General features: G+C 45.0%; 1 protein-coding gene across 9 annotated transcripts in view; it reads right to left on the bottom strand.

Moving 5' to 3' along the window:
- Positions 1-23,951, bottom strand: part of LOC125881953 (receptor-type tyrosine-protein phosphatase mu-like) — a 202,425-nt gene that overhangs the window by 88,447 nt on the left and 90,027 nt on the right. For all 9 annotated transcript variants that reach the window (XM_049565455.1, XM_049565447.1, XM_049565451.1 and 6 more), the window contains exons 10-14: positions 16,458-16,611; positions 16,074-16,234; positions 15,891-16,000; positions 11,911-12,112; positions 11,697-11,799 (exon numbers count right to left, since the gene is read on the bottom strand). In XM_049565455.1, the coding sequence (XP_049421412.1) occupies positions 11,697-11,799; positions 11,911-12,112; positions 15,891-16,000; positions 16,074-16,234; positions 16,458-16,611 (730 nt within the window). The remainder of the gene's footprint in view (positions 1-11,696; positions 11,800-11,910; positions 12,113-15,890; positions 16,001-16,073; positions 16,235-16,457; positions 16,612-23,951) is intronic.

The following is a 23,951-nucleotide window of genomic DNA, read 5'->3' as shown; positions in this document are numbered from 1 at the left end:
CCGGAACTTTATGGACTCTACAAGAACTCTACGGACCCTACAAGAACTCTACTGACTCTAACAGAACTCTACAGGCCCTACAAGAACTCTATGGACTCTACAAGAACTCTACGAACCCTACAAGAACTCTACAGACCCTACAAGAACTCTACTGACTCTACAAGAACTCTACGAACTCTACAAGAACTCTACAGACCCTACAAGATCTCTACTGACTCTACAAGAACTCTACGAACCCTACAAGAACTCTTCTGACTCTAAAGGAACTGTACGGACTCTACAAGAACCATGGACTCCACAAGTACTCTACAGACTCCACAAGAACTCTACAGACTCTACAAGAACTACGGACTCCACAAGTACTCTACAGACTCCACAAGAACTCTACAGACTCCATAAGTACTCTACAGACTCTACAAGAATTCTACAGACTCTACAAGAACTCTGCGAACTCTACAAGAACTACAGACTCCACAAGTACTCTACAGACTCCACAAGAACTCTACAGACTCTACAAGTACTCTACAGACTCCACAAGAACTCTACGAACTCTACAAGAACTATGGACTCCACAAGTACTCTACAGACTTCACAAGTACTCTACAGACTCCACAAGAACTCTACAGACTCTACAAGAACTACGGACTCCACAAGTACTCTACAGACTCCACAAGAACTCTACAGACTCTACAAGAACTACGGACTCCACAAGAACTCTACAGACTCCACAAGAACTACAGACTCCACAAGAACTACAGACTCTATAAGAACTGTTGAAGCTTGTTAAAAACTTGAATTATTCCACAGACTTGGCCAACTTGATGATGAAGCAGCAGCCGATCACAGAGGGACAGTCTGCAGCTCTCTTTTCCACCAGCAGGTGCCAGAGCTGCACCTGAACGCAGCACAGTGAGTGTTGAGCAATGTTCATGTCCCGAGGGAAACGCTGGAAACAATAGTTGTGTTTTTTACTGGAAACAGACGCAGGACAGAAGTCATGGATCACACACACACACACACACACACACACACACACAGGGTGTGGATGGTGAAACTGCAGTATTGTCACATTTCCTGCCGGACAGGAAACTAAAGGAGGACAGGAAGACACACAGACACACACACACAGACACACTCTGCAGCAGTATCTGTATTGTTTGACTTCCACAGAAATAAAGAGAAAAGAGACAGATTCAATCATTTCTTCCTCCTCCTCACTCCTCTCTCTTCATCTCTTTCTTTCGTCTCCGTCTTTGACAAACCGTCTCTAATCACATTCCTTCATGCTCACGTTGCCACACTTGTGTGTGTGTGTGTGTGTGACAGTAATCTGATTACAGCTGCAGGTCGCCTGCAGCAACACCTTTTGTCCTGTGATGTGAGGCTCTTATACATGAATGTGTCACTGTTTGTCAGTGTGTGTGTGTTGGTGTGTGTTGGTGTGCCGGAGGGCCGATGCTCGCTCTGGTGTCAGATGAGACAAAAGCAAAGTTAAATATAAACACACAAACATGAAATCGTATCTCAGAGCAGCATCTGTTCAATCTGATGGGTTTCACATAAACTATCATGTCAATTAACATACCGCACATCTCACACACACACACACACACACACACACACACACACACACACACTCTTTACATCCTCAGTCTTGTTCCTGCATGAAAAGAAAAACATAAATCTGGATTCGCCTGAAATGATCCTTTTTCTTCTTTTGACTCGTCGGTGTGTCGACGTGTGTTTTATAGAAACGCTCTTTTCCCCCAGCCCGCCTGAACAACCCACCAGCTGCGTGCTGGCTTCATTTGATTTTGCTTTATTTATTGATCCTTAACCGGGAAAAGGGACATAATTGGTGACACTCTGAACGGCGGGGATGTTTGATTGTTGATGGACACTTGAGTCCCGCAGTGACGGAGGAAGTGAAGCAGCTGCTGACGGCTGTGATGAGTGCTGAGTGGACCCTGAGTACACTTTCAACTTCATTCAGCACACAGCTGGTGTGAGAGTGAGCGCAGGCGCTGATGAACGTTTATCTTGAGTCACCGAGAATCAGAAATCAACATCAGAAAGTCATCTGCCAGGAGTGTGCACGTTTGTGTACTGCCCCATGGCGTCCGTACAACCCCGTGTTTTGTTGGCCCCCTGCTGTGTTGATGCAGAGTAAAAGTCGCTCTGATCTCTGTCTCTCATCTGCTACATGAAGACGTTTCAATTCAACGAATCATCATCTAACAGCTCGTATGACATCACACCAACGACATCCTGACATACAGCTACGTGGTTAACGTGAAGTTTTTTCCCCCCGTTAAAGGGTTTTTTGGGGAGTTTTTCCTGATCAGCTGTGAGGGTCCTAAGGACAGAGGGATGTCATATGCTGTAAAGCCCTGTGAGGCAAATTGTGATTTGTGATATTGGGCTTTATAAATAAAATTGAAATTGAATTGAAAGTCAGGGGTTCAGGTTTAAAACTAGAGTCCCTGCCCGTGACTCGGCCCACCAGTCCACCCTGTGGTTGTATGACTCCGCCCACCAGTCCACCCTGTGGTTGTATGACTCGGCCCACCAGTCCACCCTGTGGTCGTTCTGGGCGGTGCCACAGCAACAGTGCGCTTGCAAAAATATTGCTGGGGGGAAACAGGTTTTGGTGTAACACGCCCACAAAAATATCGCCTACAGGACGCGAACCATGGCAGAAAAATGGCTACATTCCCGCAAGATCAAACACCGCAAAAGTTTGTAAAGGACGTGTTGAAAACTGCTATATAACCGGAGGTGGTAGGGCGGGACTTCAGAGGGTGGCTCGTTCCGCCCAATGAGAGGCTGATCTATGCAGCGAACTTCCGCCCACTCAGACTACAGAGATAAGACCTTGACCTTCATGTATTAAAATTTGTTTATCACGATAAAGTCCCTTGAGATGTGTAATCTTGTTGGCTAAAAGTAACCACGTGTATGTGTGTTGGTTAAACGTAACCATGTGTGTGTGTTGGCTAAAAGTAACCACGTGTGTGTGTGTTGGTTAAACGTAACCATGTGTGTGTGTTGGCTAAATGTAACCACGTGTGTGTGTGTTGGTTAAACGTAACCATGTGTGTGTGTTGGCTAAATGTAACCACGTGTGTGTGTGTTGGCTAAACGTAACCACGTGTGTGTGTTGGCTAAACGTAACCATGTGTGTGTGTGTTGGCTAAACGTAACCACGTGTGTGTGTGTGTTGGCTAAACGTAACCACGTGTGTGTGTTGGCTAAACGTAACCAGGTGTGTGTGTTGGCTAAACGTAACCGTGTGTGTGTGTTGGCTAAACGTAACCACGTGTGTGTGTGTTGGCTAAACATAACCATGTGTATGTGTTGTTGAAGGAAAAAGACATCATTTGCTGGTGTTGTACCGACGTAGTGCTTTTATTTTGAAAGAGACTGTATACAAACTGTACATTTCCTGTGAAAACAGAAGTGTATTTTGAAAACAGACGATGCATGTAACAGGCTGAAGTTGACACGGTGACGTCATATGTTGATGACCAAATGTGGACATGTGACAAGGTCGCAGTGAATTAAACAAAACGGTCTCGTGACAATAACACAGATACTTTGGGGATTAACGTCGTCACACGACTAAAACTGAGGTCGTTGGATCTTTGACGTCGAGTCCTCACGTGTAATTTTTTCGATTTCGATTCTGCAGAAACGTTCAAAAACAGCAGGTGAAAATAATTCATTCTGTCATACTTTTTTTTTTGCCAAAAAAAAAAAGTTTGGGTCTAACAGAGAGGACACGTCTGTGAAAGGGAGACTTGGTTCCTACATTCAGATATGTGGAGGTCAGAGGTCAAGGAGGCCACTGTGAAAATGGCCATGTAGCACCCGGTACCACTGAGGAGGAGTTCCAGCTGCATTTGATACCAGCTCTAAACTCTGCCCTCTATGACCTTTGACAGACAGGAGTGTCGGCCGGGATCTGGTGGGTCTGAAAGGGTTAAAGGTCAGAGCGGCCCTGCTGACAGCAGGCGGCCGACGTCTGAGCTCTGACGTGCCGTTCACAGACAGATGATGTGTGTTGTTCTACCTGATCAGGAGAACAAGGCGTCTTTGTTGCTTTCACTGTGTCGCAGAGATAAAGCGTCCGTTCATAACAAGAGACGAGCCGAAGCATCTCTGTGTTCCTGACTCAAAGGCAAGGAAGCGCTCAGTGTGTTTATGTGTGACTGTGTGTGTCTGTGTGTGTTTGTGTGTGTTTGTGTGTGATTGACACATTAGCTGTTAATCCCTTGTTAATCCTCGGTGTTAGCAGCAGGCTCTGATTAGCCCCGCCCGCTGATCGTTAATTAACCAAATCCCTCGTTACAGCCCGACGACGGAGAGCAGACAGCTGTTGACATGACGACTGTTACCGCGGATACAGCCTCCCCGTGGGCCCCGACAACGGAGATTTAGCAGAGTGTGTCTGAGTCAGACTGTAGAAAGTTTGCAGTGGTAATTATCAGCATTCACATCCAAGAAGGAAACAGTGGAGACAAACAGACGACGACTGACGGATGAAAATGTCTCATCAGACAAATAAATAACTGAGTTTCCATTAATCTGCTGAATTCTTCATCGGATGATCACAACACTCCCATTAATGTTTCATCGTTCACTTTCATATCTGAGTAAAAAAAACCTTCTGATTTAATAATAAAAGGACAAAACGACATCACCTGCTCTTCCTGCTCTGTGTCTCAGCTTCCTGTCCAGACAGGAAGAAGCTCCTCTGACGCTGACACACTGATGATAGCTCAGGTCCAGGTGAGTTCTTTATATGCTGCTCACTTTACAGGTTTTTGGCTGTTTTGTTTCTATGAGACGGCGTCTTTCAGACCAGAGGACGCAAAATGTCCAACGTGAACGTTTAGGTTTATTAAAAAATTAAAACTCATAATAAGAGCTGATCCATTTTATATCTTCATCTGAACTCACAGTGTGGGATGGTGTCTAAAAATGAAAATCTATTTTCACGTTAACTTGGTTAATGAATTAGTGAATTAGAAGCGCGGCTCTGCACCATGGAAAACCATTCAGTAGCTGCGGTAGTTAGCCAGCCCCCTGTAGCCGGTGCGGAGCCACATAGCATAGCCTTAGCCTCTGCTAACTGTCCTCCGGTAACTCCCGTTCAGCCGGGAGGCTGGGTTACGGTTCGCCAGAAGCACAGCTCCAAGCCGAAGCCCACAGTTCACCACCAGCCTGTTCACGTTTCCAACCGCTTTTCCCCACTCAGCGACACACCCGCTGAGGATAAAACTCTGGTTATTGGCAGCTCTATTCTGAGAAACGTGAAGTTAGCAACACCAGCGACCATAGTCAAATGTATCCTTGGGGCCAGAGCGGGCGACACTGAATCAAATTTAAAACTGTTGGCTAAAGCTAAACGTAGATTCAGTAAGATTGTTATTCACGTCGGCGGCAATGACACCCGGTTACGCCAATCGGATGTCACTAAAATTAATATTGCCTCGGTGTGTGAATACGCAAAAACAATGTCAGACTCCGTAGTTTTCTCTGGACCCCTCCCAAATCTGACCAGTGATGACATGTTTAGCCGCATGTCATCATTTAATCGCTGGCTGTCCAGGTGGTGTCCAGCAAACGATGTGGGTTTTGTTAATAATTGGCAAACTTTCTGGGGAAAACCTGGTCTTATGAGGAGAGACGGCATTCATCCCACTTTGGATGGAGCTGCTCTCATTTCTAGAAACCTGGCAAACTTTATTAGTAATTTAAATCCCTGACAACCCAGAGTTGAGACCAGGACTCAGAGTCACAGTCCTATACGCCTCTCTGAGCTTCTAGTTCAGTTACCCAGCCATAGTTTTCATAGTTTTATACAAACGCTGTCTGTCCCCCGACCACCTAAATTATTTAAATCTAAAATTAAACAAAGAGGAGTTGTGCATAACAACCTCATAAAAATTAAAACCTCTTCTGTGACAGAAAGACAAAACAGGAGAATTAAATGTGGACTGTTAAATAGCAGGTCTCTATCGTCTAAAGCAGTGTTAGTAAACGAATTAATATCAGATAATCATATTGATTTACTCAGTCTCACTGAAACCTGGCTGTGTCCAGATGAATATGTCAGTCTAAATGAGTCCACTCCTCCCAGTCATAATAATACCCACATTCCTCGAGGCAGCGGCCGAGGAGGGGGAGTTGCAGCCATTTTTAACTCTAGTCTGTTAATCAGCCCTAAACCTAAACTAGATTATAATTCATCTGAAAGCCTCGTTCTTACGCCGGATTTCCACTGGATGCGTGTCCGTTGCGGAACGGCAGCGCTGGTTATCCGCTGCGTGCTCCGCCGTCCATCAATACCCACCGGCTGCGTTTGCTGTGCGGTGCAGCTCCGCCGGAAGACATCTCAGTGTACTGCCATGATTAATATCTCCTCGTCCATGGTGTTCATGGGGTGAAATGACGTCTGAAAACCTCTGACCTGTTGACTTCAGGCCTGTCTCTGCCCATTATGTAGTTTTTAAGGTGTAGTGCAGGGAAATATGATCCGCCGTGAACACTGTGTATTTTATTTTGAAAATTAACCGGATGTTTTATCGTGTTTCTGTGCACGACTTCCTGCCCCGCACGATCTGCTCTGTGCTGAATTGCTGCGTTGTGCTCCGGCGTCCGGCAAAAATAGAAGTCCTGCGTATCTGTTGCGGAGGGCTCTGGACTGCCGGAGCTGAGATGGAGCCGGAACGCAGCACAGCCGCAGCCGGTGGAAACACACACATTGACTAGAATAGAATCCTTTTGGCTCCGCTGCCGTGCCGGAGCGGAGACGCAACCAACACGCATCTGGTGGAAATTGGCCTTTAGTCTTTTACATCCGACCTGGAAAACCTCACAGCCACTTTTATTTGTTATAGTGTACCGTGCTCCTGGCCCGTATTCTGAATTTGTATCTGAATTCTCAGAGTTTTTATCCAGTTTAGTTCTTAAATCAGATAAAGTTATTATTGTAGGCGATTTTAACATTCATGTCGACGTTGATAATGACTCCCTGGCTACCGCGTTTATTAGACTCCATTGGCTTCAGTCAGGGTGTACATGAACCTACTCATTGTTTTAACCATACCCTCGATCTAGTTCTGACGTATGGAATTGAAATTGATAACCTAAAAGTCTTTCCACAGAATCCCTCGCTATCGGATCATTATCTGATTACTTTTGATTTCTTTTTACTCGATCACACGCCACTCAGCAACAGTTACTATACTAGATGTTTATCAGATAGTGCTGTCGCAAAATTTAAGGAAAAGATTACTCTGTCATTAAATTCAATACCAAGTCCCTCAGTAACAGAGGTTTCCCGTACCGACTTTGATCATTTTGTCGATAGCGCCGTAGGCTCGCTGCGAACAACACTTGACTCTGTAGCTCCTCTTAAAAAGAAGTTAAAAAAGCAAAGAAAATTCGCTCCTTGGTATAACTCTCAAACCCGTAAGTTAAAACAAATATCGCGAAAGTTTGAAAGGAATTGGCGATTAACCAAACTGGAAGAATCTCGTTTAATCTGGACAGACAGTCTCAAAACTTATAAGAGGGGCCTCCGCAATGCCAGAGCAAACTATTACTCAGCTCTAATAGAAGACAATAAGAACAACCCCAGGTTTCTTTTCAGCACTGTAGCCAGGCTGACTGAGAGTCAAAGCTCTATTGAGCCTTGTATTCCTTTAGCCCTTAGCAGTAATGATTTTATGAGCTTTTTTAATGACAAAATTCTAACTATTAGAGGCAAAATTCATGACCTCCTGTCCTCAGATAGTACCTATCTAAACTCAAACACAGCTGTAAAACCTAATATATATTTAGATTGCTTCTCCCCAATTTCTCTTCAAGAACTGACCGCAGTGATTTCTTCATCTAAATCATCAACGTGTCTCTTAGACCCCATCCCAACTAGGCTACTTAAGGAGGTCTTTCCTTTAGTTAACACTCATATATTAGATATGATCAATATCCTTATTAACAGGCTATGTACCACAGTCTTTTAAGGTAGCTGTAATTAAACCTCTACTAAAAAAGCCCACCCTGGATCCAGAGGTGTTAGCCAACTATAGACCAATATCTAATCTTCCCTTTATGTCAAAGATCCTTGAGAAAGTAGTCGCAGACCAGCTGTGTGATTTTCTCCATGATAATAATCTATTTGAGGAATTTCAGTCAGGATTTAGAGTGCATCATAGCACTGAGACAGCACTAGTTAAAATTACAAATGACCTTCTCTCTCTCTCTCTCTCTCTCTCTCTCTCTCTCTCTCTCTCTCGTATTCTATTACTGCATCTTGCTAACCCGGCCATTCTGGATGTCACTAACTCGGCTTCTTCTCCGGAGCCTTTGTGCTCCACTGTCTCTCAGATTAACTCATATCACAGCGGTGCCTGGACAGCGTGACGTGTGTGGTTGTGCTGCTGCCGTGGTCCTGCCAGATGCCTCCTGCTGCTGCTGCTGCCATCATTAGTCATTAGTCATACTTCTACTGTTATTATACACATATGACTATTGTCACACATGTATACTGCCAGGTATTAATACATACTTTCAACATATTGTACCGCAGTAGCCAGAACTATAACTATAATATTATTACTTTCAATAATGTTGCTGTAAGCTACTGTCATTACCTGCATCTCTCTCTCTCTCTCTCTCTCTCTCTCTCTCTCTCTCTGTCTCATTGTGTCATGTGGATTACTGTTAATTTATCATGCTGATCTGTTCTGTACGACATCTATTGCACGTCTGTCCGTCCTGGAAGAGGGATCCCTCCTCAGTTGCTCTTCCTGAGGTTTCTACCGGTTTTTTTTCCCCGTTAAAGGGTTTTTTGGGGAGTTTTTCCTTATCCGCTGTGAGGGTCATAAGGACAGAGGGATGTCGTATGCTGTAAAGCCCTGTGAGGCAAATTGTGATTTGTGATATTGGGCTTTATAAATAAAATTGATTGATTGATTGATTGATTAATCACGGTAATTATGGTGTATTTTGCTGCAGCTGGGCTCCTGTAGTTCATCGTGGCGTTCACAGCGGTATCAACGTGGCGGCGTGTACTATGAAGGAAGGAACAAGTTCATTTCCTTAAAAAAAAAGACTGTCTCTTCAGTCATCTGGAACTGGTTCAGCTTCGCAGCGTCCGACATCGAGTAGACCGCCGTCTGCCGTAAAGTTTGTCTTCAGTTAGAAATATTGCCCTCTATCTGAAGACGAGAACTTGTTCACGTGACCACTGTAACGTCTCATTCTCAGGTTTATCAAAAGCCCCTTTTACACTGCCAGAACCCTTTTAGTTTAAACAGACCAAGGCGGCCTTCTGCAACGGGAGGGGCTGTTGATGACGCCACACGTGCGAGCCACTGGCGGTGGACTAACAGGAAACAGCTGATAGCAGGAATTAGCGAGCAGCTAGTACCAAGAGGGAAACACAAACCTGACAGACACTGCTACATATTTTGTTACTTGCTCACGCCGCCCATTGTCCTGAAAAAGGCACATTCTGTATAAACAAAGTTAGAAAAAAATTAAGTTTATAGAGGCCCGTTGATTCTTCCTGGATATCTCAGTCACTATACTGCACCTCAGGAAGTTCTCATGCACTGCTCGTATTGTTTCCTACCAACAGCATGGCATCAGAATTCTTACATATCCCACTTAATCATGCTGCAGTAAGTCAATCAATCAATTAATCAATCAATCAATTTAATTTATAAAGCCCAATATCATAAATCACAATTTGCCTCACAGCCGTGATGTTCGTTGGTGTTAATTCTGACAGCTATTTTAGATTTTGTCTTAGTTGTGAGACAAAAACGTTTTATTTACATTTTAATCATTTTTATCCTTCACAGTTTCAGTCAGTGAAATTTCAGAACATTTTTGAATTTAATTTTAATTTTAAAAGCAAACTGTTTTTTAATAATTGAAACTTGAAACCATTTTTTTAATGTAACCCATGCGACACACCGCTGAGGAGGCGAGAACATGTGCAGTTAGATTTTCAATCTGGTTGCCTTTTTTTTTTTCGTTGATAGGCAAACGTACACAGTGTGATCACCTTGGAACATACATATATCTCTGCCACCCTAGCTGTGTTTAAGACAAGGATGATGTGTCGGCATCATGACCAGAAACACATCCAACACGCTAACAAACATTCAACGACATCACTTCAATGTGTCGATCACCAGGACAACGAAAAAACAACCTGGATTATTGTGTTCAGTCTGATACCGTTAAAGGCTGTCGCTGCACGAGCAGTCACACACACACAGCTGCAGCTGCTCTGATGCTTTAGCTCTCATTAGTCTTCTTTCTTCTTGTTTTACTCAGTGAAGAGTGTGTGCACCCACTACTCAGGCACAAATCAATGACACTCACTGACCTGAAGGTGGCGCTGTTTTCACAATTATCTTGAGACCAGCTCAGCTTACAGTCACAATTCTCTCACTGTAGTCATCTCTTACTCCACCTGCATCTTTGCGCAGGATTTTGTGTTTTTTTCTCAGTTTTCTCTAAATCATTTTGTCGTGTACTCGTTGGTCTAGTCATCCCGGAACATTGGCAGAATCATCTATGCACATCATTGATCTAAAGTTATCAAAGGAAGGTAGGTGTGAGGAAGGTCTCTGTTCTGTTCTCTTCAGGAAGACTTCTTTTTGACAATTTGTACTTGTTGCGGTTAAACTAGTTTGGAATATATTGTTCTGCCAATATGAAATCTTATTGTATGATTATTCGTCTCTGTATGAGGTACACTGTTTAGTTTTTGTCTGTTGTTTTTGTTTGTATGTTGTTGTGTTGTACGTAGACACACCTGCTGACACTGGGCTTTACCTCTAAATGTTAAAAAGTGACAACAAAAAAAAGAAAAGCAAATGTTGAATAATCAGCATCAAAATGAGAAAAACAGAGAGAAGAATAAAAGAGAAAGAGAAAAGATGTCTCCACTAGAGGGCGCTGTGCTTGGGTCAGAAAGGCTTCACAAACAAACATTTGTGTTTAAGTCCAAATTTACATAAATACTCATAAATCAAATATGGTGACAGTGGTCGTGACCAAACTCGGCGCACATCTGCGGATACTTTGTCTGAGCTTCGCTAAGCAGCCTTGGGATATTCTGACACTAGAGGGCGCCACAAATGCAGAAAGTTTATATCTTACAATCAGCTGCAGGGACAAATATGAAATTCTGTTTGGACCATCTGGAGTCAAGACTCATTCGGGACATAAAGTTTGGTAATGATTGCTTAAAGAGGGCGGGGCTTATAACAGTCAATCTAAATGTCAAGACATGTCACATTCAAAGCTTTAAAACACTGTTGCAGGCTTTTAAATGATGTTAACAACACTCGTATCTTCAGATTTCATCTGATTCGCCGTAACTGAAACGTTTGTGATCTTTGCTGCTGAAGTGAGATGAATATTTAACAGGAATAAACTGATCTGAGGTCTGTTCGTTCAAAAACAGTTTAAAGATCAGAGCTGTAGTTCGTCACAACTGATGTGGATGTGACAGTTTCAGCTGCAGCTTCTTCTTCATGTCCTGTTTTAATGTTTAACGTCCCGCTCATGAAAACTTGATGAAGACGAAGATTGATGCTGCTCAATATTTCAACATCTGTGAGTGAGTGTGTGTGTGTGTGTGTGTGTGTGTGTGTGTGTGTTACCTGACGGGAGCTCCCCGGCTCTGGGCTGGTTTCAACAGAACAGTGACGCTGGAGTCCGTCTGATTGAGAGGAGACTCTTGATCATACGCCGGCATCAGAGGAGCTGAGGAGGAGGAGGAGGAGGAGGAGAGGGAGGAGGAAGAGGGAGTCAGTGTCTTCATTTGTTTGGTGTTGACATTTCTGAGACTCACCTGAGATCTTGTTGGAGACTCACCTGAGATCTTGGTGGTGAACTGGGTGATGACCGGAGGCCCGAAGCCTTTAATGGTGGAGGCTCTTATTGTGAAGGAGTAGGTGGAGCCTGGGTAGAGGCCTGTGAACACGTGGCTCGTCTCATTGGCTTGTTTGAACACCTTCCCGCTCTGATTAGACAGGTCGAACTCTGTGTCGAAGGAGCTCAGGGCTTTGTAGGAGATCTGTGAAGGAGGACCACATTAATGTCTGGCTGCCTCACTGGGGATTGTGGGTGATGGAGTCTTTACTGTAAATCTGATTTTGGTTTACATTCATATTTTAAAGGTGTCAGTTGTAACTAATTGTGTTATTTTCAACTTCAGATCTGTTAGTGAAGTCATTTGCACGCCAAAATAAACTTCAAACAGATTTTAGTTAGGGGTGTAACGGTACACAAAAATCTCGGTTCGGTATGTACAGTACAGGCCAAAAGTTTGGACACACCTTCTCATTCAATGCGTTTTCTTTATTTTCATGACTATTTACATTGTAGATTCTCACTGAAGGCATCAAAACTATGAATGAACACATGTGGAGTTATGTACTTAACAAAAAAAGGTGAAATAACTGAAAACATGATTTATATTCTAGTTTCTTCAAAATAGCCACCCTTTGCTCTGATTACTGCTTTGCACACTCTTGGCATTCTCTCCATGAGCTTCAAGAGGTAGTCACCTGAAATGGTTTTCCAACAGTCTTGAAGGAGTTCCCAGAGGTGTTTAGCACTTGTTGGCCCCTTTGCCTTCACTCTGCGGTCCAGCTCACCCCAAACCATCTCCATTGGGTTCAGGTCCGGTGACTGTGGAGGCCAGGTCATCTGCCGCAGCACTCCATCACTCTCCTTCTTGGTCAAATAGCCCTTACACAGCCTGGAGGTGTGTTTGGGGTCATTGTCCTGTTGAAAAATAAATGATCATCCAACTAAACGCAAACCGGATGGGATGGCATGTCGCTGCAGGATGCTGTGGTAGCCATGCTGGTTCAGTGTGCCTTCAATTTTGAATAAATCCCCAACAGTGTCACCAGCAAAACACCCCCACACCATCACACCTCCTCCTCCATGCTTCACAGTGGGAACCAGGCATGTGGAATCCATCCGTTCACCTTTTCTGCGTCTCACAAAGACACAGCGGTTGGAACCAAAGATCTCAAATTTGGACTCATCAGACCAAAGCACAGATTTCCACTGGTCTAATGTCCATTCCTTGTGTTTCTTGGCCCAAACAAATCTCTTCTGCTTGTTGCCTCTCCTTAGCAGTGGTTTCCTAGCAGCTATTTGACCATGAAGGCCTGATTCGCAGTCTCCTCTTAACAGTTGTTCTAGAGATGGGTCTGCTGCTAGAACTCTGTGTGGCATTCATCTGGTCTCTGATCTGAGCTGCTGTTAACTTGCGATTTCTGAGGCTGGTGACTCGGATGAACTTATCCTCAGAAGCAGAGGTGATTCTTGGTCTTCCTTTCCTGGGTCGGTCCTCATGTGTGCCAGTTTCGTTGTAGCGCTTGATGGTTTTTGCGACTCCACTTGGGGACACATTTAAAGTTTTTGCAATTTTCCGGACTGACTGACCTTCATTTCTTAAAGTAATGATGGCCACTCGTTTTTCTTTAGTTAGCTGATTGGTTCTTGGCATAATATGAATTTTAACAGTTGTCCAATAGGGCTGTCGGCTGTGTATTAACCTGACTTCTGCACAACACAACTGATGGTCCCAACCCCATTGATAAAGCAAGAAATTCCACTAATTAACCCTGATAAGGCACACCTGTGAAGTGGAAACCATTTCAGGTGACTACCTCTTGAAGCTCATGGAGAGAATGCCAAGAGTGTGCAAAGCAGTAATCAGAGCAAAGGGTGGCTATTTTGAAGAAACTAGAATATAAAACATGTTTTCAGTTATTTCACCTTTTTTTGTTAAGTACATAACTCCACGTGTTCATTCATAGTTTTGATGCCTTCAGTGAGAATCTACAATGTAAATAGTCATGAAAATAAAGAAAACGTATTGAATGAGAAGGTGTGTCCAAACTTTTGGCCTGTACTGTACCTCAGTACACAAGTCACGGTTCGTTTTTTTTCGGTACAGTAATGAAAAAAATAGACAACTATTAAATATCTTTTACTTATTGGTAACCTTATTAAAACGTACCACCACAGCAGTTAACTCTTTTTCCACAATTTTTGAATGAAACAAATATATATAAAATCCTGCTTTTTCACATTGTTTGAATGAAAATAGAAATATAAAAGTGAAAAATAAAATCCTGCACATTTTTTGAATGAAAAATATAAATATACATTTCTGCTTAAACAGTTTTACTCAATTAAAATAAAAAGTACAGTGCAGCTGGTCAGCTTTAAAGCCTGCTCAGATTCAGTTTTACTAGGAACTTACTTAGCTTTCCCACTTTGTTAAAGTGCAGTAAACAAAACATGCTTATATCTAAAGTGCAGCTTAAACAATTTTACTCAGCTCCAATGGCGTTGGTTATTTCTTTAGCGCGATGGTCTGAGAAACGCTCTTTCTTTTTAAACGACGACGATATCATAGTTTGCACCAGATTGCTTTTTCTAGTCGTGCCGGTTAACGTTCAAACTCGGGTGGTGTCACTTTAGATGCGTTAGCATGTTAGACGTGTTTCCAAGTACATACCCATCTTCGTATTTTACCCTGAAACCAAAGTGTTCCCAAACGGAGGACTTAAGGTTTGCGGGTGGGTCTTCAGGTTCGTCAGGCTCACTTGCCATGTTGTCAAAATGCGACTCAATTATGTCCGTTAGGGAACTAGATATTTTAAATGGTTCGGCTCGCAAAAACGGAATTAAAATATAATAAAATAAAACAAAATAATATCCTGCACCCAATAATTCAGTACAGGGTCGTGCCGAACTGAAAGTCGCGTACCGAACAGTTCGACACAAATACATGTACCGTTACGGCCCTAACTTTAGTACATTCAGCAGTTCCTGGAAAATTAGTTGTTTTGCTAACACTGCTACGTTCGAGCTAAAGTTGGAATGGATAATTGACACATTGATCAGACAAAATTCTTTTCTTTCAGAATCTTAATTGCAAGATTGAAAAACTTATTTTCTTATCGTTAGTTTGTCAGTTTAACTTTTGACCTTCATTATCTTATCCTGTCATTTGTGTAATGTTTTCTTATAATTAGTGAATGATTTTTTAAGTTATGGACAAACACATGTTTTGTGAGGTCACACTGACCTTTGACCTCCAAATTTTAATCAGTTGATTTTGGAGCCCAGGCGGACGTTTGTGCCACATTTGAGGAAATTCCCAGAAAGCTGTTTATAGATTTATATCACGTTTACAACAATAGGGACAGACTCAAGGTCACAGTGACCTTTGACCTTTGGCTCCTTCCTCTATCTACATTACTGTCTTTAAATGCTGGGCCCTCCCTCTCTTTATATCTCTTTATTTAATCATTGGCCCCTCCCCCTCTTAACTGTCTTTAAATGTTAGCCACTCCCACTCTGTATTTAATTACTGGCCCCTCCCCCTCTTAACTGTCTTTAAATGCTGGCCACTCCCACTCTTTATATCTCTTTATTTAATTATTGGCCCCTCCCACTCTTTATATCTCTTTATTTAATTACTGGCCCCTCCCACTCTTAACTGTCTCTTTATTTAATTATTGGCCATTCCCCCTCTTAACTGTCTTTAAATGTTAGCCACTCCCACTCCCACTCTTGAATTGAATTGAATTTATATCTCTTTATTTAATTATTGGCCCCTCCGCCCTTAACTGTTTTTAAATGTTGGCCCCTTCTGCTCTTTATGTCTTTTTATTTAAATGTTGGCCTCTCTTAACTTTGGAACACCTTTAGCCCCTCATCGTGGACCATGTGTGAGCAGCAATAGGGGGCGGGGCTTTGAGACACGATGAAGATGGTGACATCATGGTGTGATGTGTAGGATGTCGAATCAGTGGGTTTACCTCATACTGTCGGATGAGGCCATACGTTTGCAGCGGCTCCCTCCAGCTCAAACTGATCTGCTGCTCATAACTACTGCCGAGGATCGAATCCACAGGGACAGCTCCGGGAACTGAGACACAAACATTTAAGTTTTTAAAAACTTATTGAACAGCACAGAAGTTGACTGATATACAGTGTCATACCGTCCTCGTCCGTCAGCACCAGCAACTCCTCGCTCTCCTTGCGTCCCTCTGGGTTACTCAAGACGAGTCTGAGGCTGACGTTGGTGAACGGTGGAAGGTTACGCACGATGTGCTGCGGCACAACGTTCAGGGTGTCATACACCACCTCCTTCACCGGCTCCCTGCAGGAGAGAGGAAGAAGAGGGAGGGGCTTATTTGCCTGTTGGTGTATCCCCGTGTTTACCTTTACCAGGACTTACTTGGCCCTTCCCTCTCTGTGGTTTACTTTCTTTAAACGTTGGCCCCTTCCTCTATATACGTCACATCTCTTTCACTGTTGGCCCCTCCCTTTCATTACGTCACTGTTTTTAAAAATACTGCCCCCTCCCCAGATCCTGTATGTACCTGCTGGCGGCCCCCGCAGGTCTGTAGCGGTACTGTACAGTCAGGTTGTAGCTGTGGCAGCGGGTCACGTTGTATCCGAATGGCTCCCATCTTACCGTCACCTGTTTGGACTGAATGTCGACGACCTCGAGATGCCGTGGGCCGTGCATGGGATCTGACAGACAGACACAAAGAGGAACAGGTCATCTCTCTGAGCAGATGCCATCTTTACCCCTCAGCAGACGTCTCACACTGATTAACCAGCTTGTTTACGTGACATCAGACAAATCTGATCTGAGCTGCGTGTCAATGTCACATCTTCACAGCTGAAAAACAATTGTCCTTTATCTAAAGTGAAAACAGTCTGACGCTGATAAGCTTCCTGTCATGCTCAGTCTTGGCCAATCAGCACGCAGCCTGAGCCAAGCAGGTAACCCTCAGTGTCTGTTGTCCTCCTCATGGAGATTGAACTGCTGCTTCCTGCGCCCAAATCTCTTTATCACATCAATGTTTTGTCAACGAGCTGAATCTGAGGATGCCATGTCTCCTTCAGTTTACCCACCTGCCACCACACGTCTCATATGTTACCATGGAAACCTGCTCAGTGCGGAGAGCAGCTGGTTACGGGTTCCCTGATCTACAAACACGTTTATATTTGTGTTATGTGAGGTCATTAATCCACAGAAATATGGCATGATTTAAAAAAGCACATCACTTCCTCTGTAAACAGGAACTTTAATTTGAGACTTTTACCACAAACTGAACGATCGTCTTGATTTTGTGAGCTGTGCTACTGCACACCCACTGCACTGCCGTACAGCCGCCGCAGTGGGAAAGCTGACAATCAGCATTCTCTAGCACTACACTGGTTTCATAGTTATCTGTCAGGAAGACACCAATATGTTTATGTATGTATACCAATCCATCAATCATGGGGTTCCCCAGGGTTCCATTTTAGGGCCACTTCTCTCCATCATATATATAGAATAGAATAGAATAGAATAGCTCCTCCGAGAACCGTCACCTTACCGCGGTGGAGGAGTTTGAGTGCCCTAATGACCCTAGGAGCTGTGCTGTCGGGGCCTTTCGCCCCTGGTAGGGTTTCCCATGGCAGATTGGTTCTGGGTGAAGGGTCACACAAAGAACGGTTCAGAAGACCCTTCATGATGGAAGATAACAAGAGTTGGTGTACCTGGCCCGGAGGGTTACCGGGGCCCCGCCCTGGAGCCAGGCCTGGGGCTGAGGCCCGTGGGCGAGCGCCTGGTGGCTGGGCCCTCGCCCATGGGGTCCGGCCGGGCCCAGCCCGAACCGGCTACATGGGCTCGTCCCCTTGCAGGCACACCACCCGCAGAGGGATCCAGAAGGGTTCGGTGCAATGTGGATCGGGCAGCAGACCAAGGCGGGGGCCTTGGCGGTCCGATCCTCGGCTACGGAAGTTGGCTCTTGGGACATGGAATGTCACCTCTCTGGTGGGGAAGGAGCCGGAGCTTGTGGAAGAGGTTGAGCGCTACCGGCTAGATATAGTCGGCCTCACCTCGACACATAGTTCCGGCTCTGGAACCCAAGTCCTTGAAAGGGGTTGGACTCTCTCCTTTGCTGGAGTTGCTCCGGGTGAGAGGCGGAGGGCCGGGGTGGGCTTTCTGATAGCCCCCAGACTCTCTGCCTGTACGTTGGGGTTCACCCCAGTAGACGAAAGGGTTGCTTCCCTGCGCCTTAAGGTCGGGGAACGGGTCCTGACTGTTATCTGCGCTTATGCGCCACACAGCAGTTCAGACTACCTGCCCTTTTTGGAGTCCCTGGGACGGTGCTGGACAGTGCCCCGACCGGGGACTCCATTGTTCTGTTGGGGGACTTCAACGCTCACGTGGGCAATGACAGCGGGACCTGGAGGGGTGTGATTGGGAGGCTTGCAGTCACGGAGGCAAAAACTCGGGCGTGGGAGGAGTTTGGTGAGGCCATGGAGGAAGACTATCGATTGGCTCCAAAGAGGTTCTGGCAAACCGTCCGGCGCCTCGGGGGCTGCTGACACTGTTTACAGTGGGGGCGGGGAGCTGCTGACGTCAACTGGGGACATTGTCGGGCAGTGGAAGGAATACTTTGAGAGGAGCTCTTGTGAGGAGCTCCTTAATCCCACCAACACGTATTCCAGTGAGGAAACAGAGTCGGGGGTCTCGGGTCGGGTCATCCAGTTTCGGGGGCAGAAGTCGCCGAGGAAGTGAAGGAACTGCGCGACGGTGGAGCCCCGGGGATGGACGAGATTCGCCCTGGATATCTCAAGGCTATGGATGTTGTAGGGCTGTCCTCTGCAACATTGCATGGACATCGGGGGCAGTGCCTCTGGAGTGGCAGACTGGGGTGGTGGTCCCATCTTCAAGAAAGGGGACCAGAGGGTGTGTTCCAACTACAGGGGGATCACACTCCTCAGCCTACCCGGTAAGGTCTATGCCAGGGTGCTGGAGAAGAGGGTCCGGTCAATAGTTGAACCTCGGATTGAGGAGGAGCAATGTGGTTTTCGTCCCGGACGCGGAACCGTGGACCAGCTCTTTACCCTCGCCAGGTTGCTGGAGAGGGCATGGGAGTTCGCCCAACCAGTCCACATGTGTTTTGTGGATTTGGAGAAGGCTTACGACCTGTCCCCAGGGGCATCCTGTGGGGGGTGCTCCAGGAGTATGGGGTTGGTGGCCCTCTGCTAAGGGCCATCCAGTCCCTGTACCGAAGGAGCACGAGTCTGGTTCGCGTGGCTGGCAGTAAGTCGGACCTGTTCCCGGTGAGGGTTGGACTCCGCCAGGGCTGCCCTTTGTCACCGGTTCTGTTCATAACTTTCATGGACAGAATTTCTAGGCGCAGCCGAGGGGTGGAGGGTGTCAGGCTCGGTGACGGGAGGATCTCGTCCCTGCTATTTGCGGATGACGCCCACTCCAGGTCAGGGGGGAGGTCCTGCTTCAGGTGGGGGAGTTTAAGTATCTCAGGATCTTGTTCAGAGTGAGGGTAGGATGGAGCGGGAGATTGACAGGCGGATTGGGGCGGCGTCAGCAGTGATGCAGGCGCTTAACCGGTTCATTGTGGTGAAGAGGGAGCTTAGCCAGAAAGCGAAGCTCTCGATTTACCAGTCGATCTACATTCCAACCCTCACCTATGGTCATGAGCTTTGGGTAGTGACCGAAAGAACGAGATCGCGAGTACAAGCGGCTGAAATGAGTTTCCTCCGCAGGGTGGCTGGGCTCAGCCTTAGGGATAGGGTGAGGAGCTCGGACATCCGGGAGGGACTCGGAGTAGAGCCGCTGCTCCTCCACATTGAGAAGAGCCAGTTGAGGTGGTTCAGGCATCTGGTAAGGATGCCTCCCGGACGCCTCCGTTGGGAGGTATTTCGGGCATGTCCAACTGGGAGGAGACCTCGAGGCCGCCCCAGGACACGCTGGAGGGATTACATCGCCAGGCTGGCCTGGGAACGCCTCGGGGTTCCCTCGGAAGAGCTGATGGAAGTGGCTGGGGAGAGGACTGTCTGGGCTTCTTTGCTGAGGCTGCTGCCCCCGCGACCCGGACCCGGATAAGCGGAGGATGACGAGACGAGACGAGAATAGAATAGCATAGAATAGAAACCTTTATTGTCGAAATTGGAGAAGCAAACCCGTATGGTGCAAAAACATATGCAACAGTCAATCCTCCATCCACTCCCCTCACTCATATAAAATAAGACGCGAAGGCTACCAAAAGACATCATCCAACATCTTACATGCACATATAAAAAACATATATAAATAAATAAATATAAATGACTTTGTTAATTCCTCATCTGTACTACATAAAGTATTATTTGCCGATGATACAAACCTGTTTTTTCCCCCACAAAAACCCAAATATGCTTGAACAAGTCATAAATAGTGAGTTAATGAAAACAGACACCTGGTTTAGGTGCAACAAACTTTCCCATAACATCAGTAAAACAAACTACATTGTGATCCGTTCCAATAAAAAAAACTAACATTAAGCAAATCTGTCAAAAAATAAATGGACAGAATATTGTAAGTCGGCTCTACAAAATTCCTGGGGATCCTCATCGATGAATATCTTAATTTTAAATGTCACATTGAAGATCTCACAAAAACATTGTCTAAATATGCTGCTTTGTTTCTTAAGTTGAGACATTTTCTACCACTTTCTGCACTTCTCACCCTATATATATATATATATATATATGTATAATACCTGGTTTGAGCCTCATTTACAATATTGCAACATCATATAGTGTAACACATTTTCAACTTACTTACAAAAGCTAGATACCCCCCAAAAAAGTCATACGTGCTTTATCATGGTCTGAGTTTAATGCTCCCACGAGAATACTTTTCCACCGCCAATCTTCTGAGGCTTGCTGAGTATAATTACCTCCAGAATGCTTGTGTAATGTACCAAATTGTCCACAAACTAAACCATAAACTATGTGACCTCATTCCAATCTTCCATCCTATGCACACCTATTCCACCACGAACAAAAACCAATCACTGGGGAAAAAAACGACGGTTAAAATGTACCAAGTTTAGTGCCGTGTGCAGAGGACCACAGATTTGGAATGAGCTTGATGAGAAGTTAAAAATGTCACATTCCATCTCCATCTTCAAGAAAAAACTAAGAATGCAACTCCTATCGATGTATATTTAATTCACTGATTATATTAATAATCTTACATATGAATGACACTTGTATTTTATTCCATCTATTTCTCTCGACTAACATTGTATAAATTTGCTATTGTACAATGATTGTACAGACTGATCTAATGTAACCAGGGCACTTGGACCGTCTATTGTGTGTCTATTATATGTCTGTTTGTATGTTGTTGGGTCCTAAGGATATCTGGCCAATATCCTGTCTGTTATTTGTGGGCCCCCGTGCCCCCTATTATAAGCTTCAGATAGCTTCCTTGGGGTGACCCTTTCACACATCAAATTACTGTAATGTCTGTATGCAGCATGTACTGTATTTCGTATCATGATGTGTGTGAAATAATAAACTAAACTATGACCCTGCAGAAGTCAAGGGGTTTTATCAGCTCCAGCTCCGACATCTGGGTGAACGTGCTTATTGTAGCTCCTTAACTGGCGAGGTGCAATGACACGCCACCACAAATTACCATCTGTCTCCACCCAATCAGAGCTCAGACATCAATCTAAAGATATAAAAACAAGTGACCGCTGTAAAATCTTCACTGACCTCCACGCTGCTTTCTACCATTTACTAACCTGTTTTCAGGCTTGTCTGTGACGTCCAATGTGTGTGTGTGTGTGTGTGTGTGTGTGTGTGTCCCCTGCAATAGCCACATGATCAACAGAGAATCGATACGCTGCACGTAGCTCTACAATAACATGACGCCTGTGGTAAAGTCACAGTGATTTTACAGAGTCTACAGGACTGACTGAAAACGTGTTCACTGTTATGATGGGGACATCACGGAGGGACGGACTAAAGACAAGGATCTGAAACTGTCCACCATCACTGCTGCTGCATGTGAAATGCATGCTGGGACACCCGTCAACACAGTCAGCTGCTAAAGCCGGGCACAGTGAGATCTCTTCAGGACGTTAAGACGTCGTATTAAAACACGAATGTAGGTTTGAGAAGAAGGCAGTGAGACGACTCAACATGGCCGCCGTCCTCCTTCCTGTTTCCTGCAGTGAAAAAAAAAAAGTTCAGCTGAGCAGAGACACAAAGAGAGAGGGGAGAGATTAAAGGAAGCTGGAACTGAGCACGCTCTCTCTCTCACTCACACACACACACACACACACACACACACACACAGTGTGTCTTTGTAGTGGCCAATCTAAGTGCTGTATTTCAAGATGACAGACAGCGATCCACTCAGAGAGACAGAGAGAATGATAGATGAGAGCAGGAAGGACCAATTTCTCCTGACTGTGTGTGTGTGTGTGTGTGTGTGTGTGTGTGTGTTTTCAGGTGTTTTTCTGCAGCCAGTGAACAATACCTTTCCTGTTCTTTGTCGTCTTTCAACTGTGTGTGTGTGTGTGTGTGTGTGTGTGTGTGTGGTCAATTGTGGCGGTACAGAAAAATTCTCTCTTCCTGTTATTGAGCCTCTCTCTCACACACACACACACACACACACACACACACACACACACACACACACACAGGCTGCAGGCTTTTAGCAGGACACAATAGAGGCACTTGTGAGTTTCTCCACCTCGATTGTGTGATGAAAGAGAGACGTCGAGCTAAATGGTTGGTCTGCAGGCAACACACACACACACACACACACACACACACACTCCCCAAGACATCACCGCAGCAACAATGGGGGTCAGGGGTCAAGGGGAGGGGGAGGAGGGGATTGAGGTGGATCCTATTACCCATAATCCCCGAGGGGAGAGTGAATGCTATCACATAAAATCCTACCATTCCCCCTTCAGTGTGTGTGTGTGTGTGTGTGTGTGTGTGTGCGTGTGTGTGTGTGGTCGTCACAGTTCCATCCCATAATTTTTGGGCTGACATTTAAATCAGACACAAAGACAGAGCGCCCTGCTGATGATTTCATCAGGTATTTTTCCATCAAATGTTAAAGAACGACAAACTACAACCTTCAGGAAGTATGCAAGGTCGACTTCCTGTCATGTGTGAGGATGAGGAGGAGGAAGAGGACACTGAGGCTTACACATATTCCATCAGTCAATCAATCAGTTTTATTTATAAAGCCCAACATCACAAATCACAATTTGCCTCACAGGGCTTTACAGCATACGACATCCCTCTGTCCTTAGGACCCTCCTTATCTTTAGCCAACACACACACGTGGTTACGTTTAGCCAACACACACACGTGGTTACATTTAGCCAACGTACACACGTGGTTACATTTAGCCAACACACACACGTGGTTACATTTAGCCAACACACACACGTGGTTACATTTAGCCAACACACGTGGTTACATTTAGCCAACACACACACGTGGTTACATTTAGCCAACACACACACGTGGTTACATTTAGCCAACACACACACGTGGTTACATTTAGCCAACACACACACGTGGTTACATTTAGCCAACACACACACGTGGTTACATTTAGCCAACACACACACGTGGTTACATTTAGCCCACACACACACACGGTTACGTTTAGTAGGGTTCCATATTAATCTCCCGTAACTGCAGCTAACGATTATTTCCATTATCAGTGAATCTGCCAATAATTTTGTCCACGATTGGTTTTAGTCAGTAAAATGTCAGAGAAGAGTAAAACCTGTCAGCTGGGTGGCTCCTCAGAGGCCGACACTCTTCAGTTCATCACGTCTGAAGTAAAAACATCAGATTCCCACAGTGAAGAAACACGACGCCACAAAGTGTTGAAACATTTAATCAGTTATCAGAAGAGTTCCTGATTAATGCTGTCGATTGACTGATCAACTGATCGCTACAGCTGTTTCTGTTTGAACATCATGTTCTGCAATATTTATTATTTAAAGGCAGAGACTGTCTGTCTGTCTGTCTGAGGGTTTTCT

This window comes from Epinephelus fuscoguttatus, linkage group LG21 (genome assembly GCF_011397635.1).
Source record: "Epinephelus fuscoguttatus linkage group LG21, E.fuscoguttatus.final_Chr_v1".
Lineage (NCBI taxonomy): Eukaryota > Metazoa > Chordata > Actinopteri > Perciformes > Serranidae > Epinephelus > Epinephelus fuscoguttatus.
This window is presented reverse-complemented; position numbering and strand designations above follow the sequence as displayed.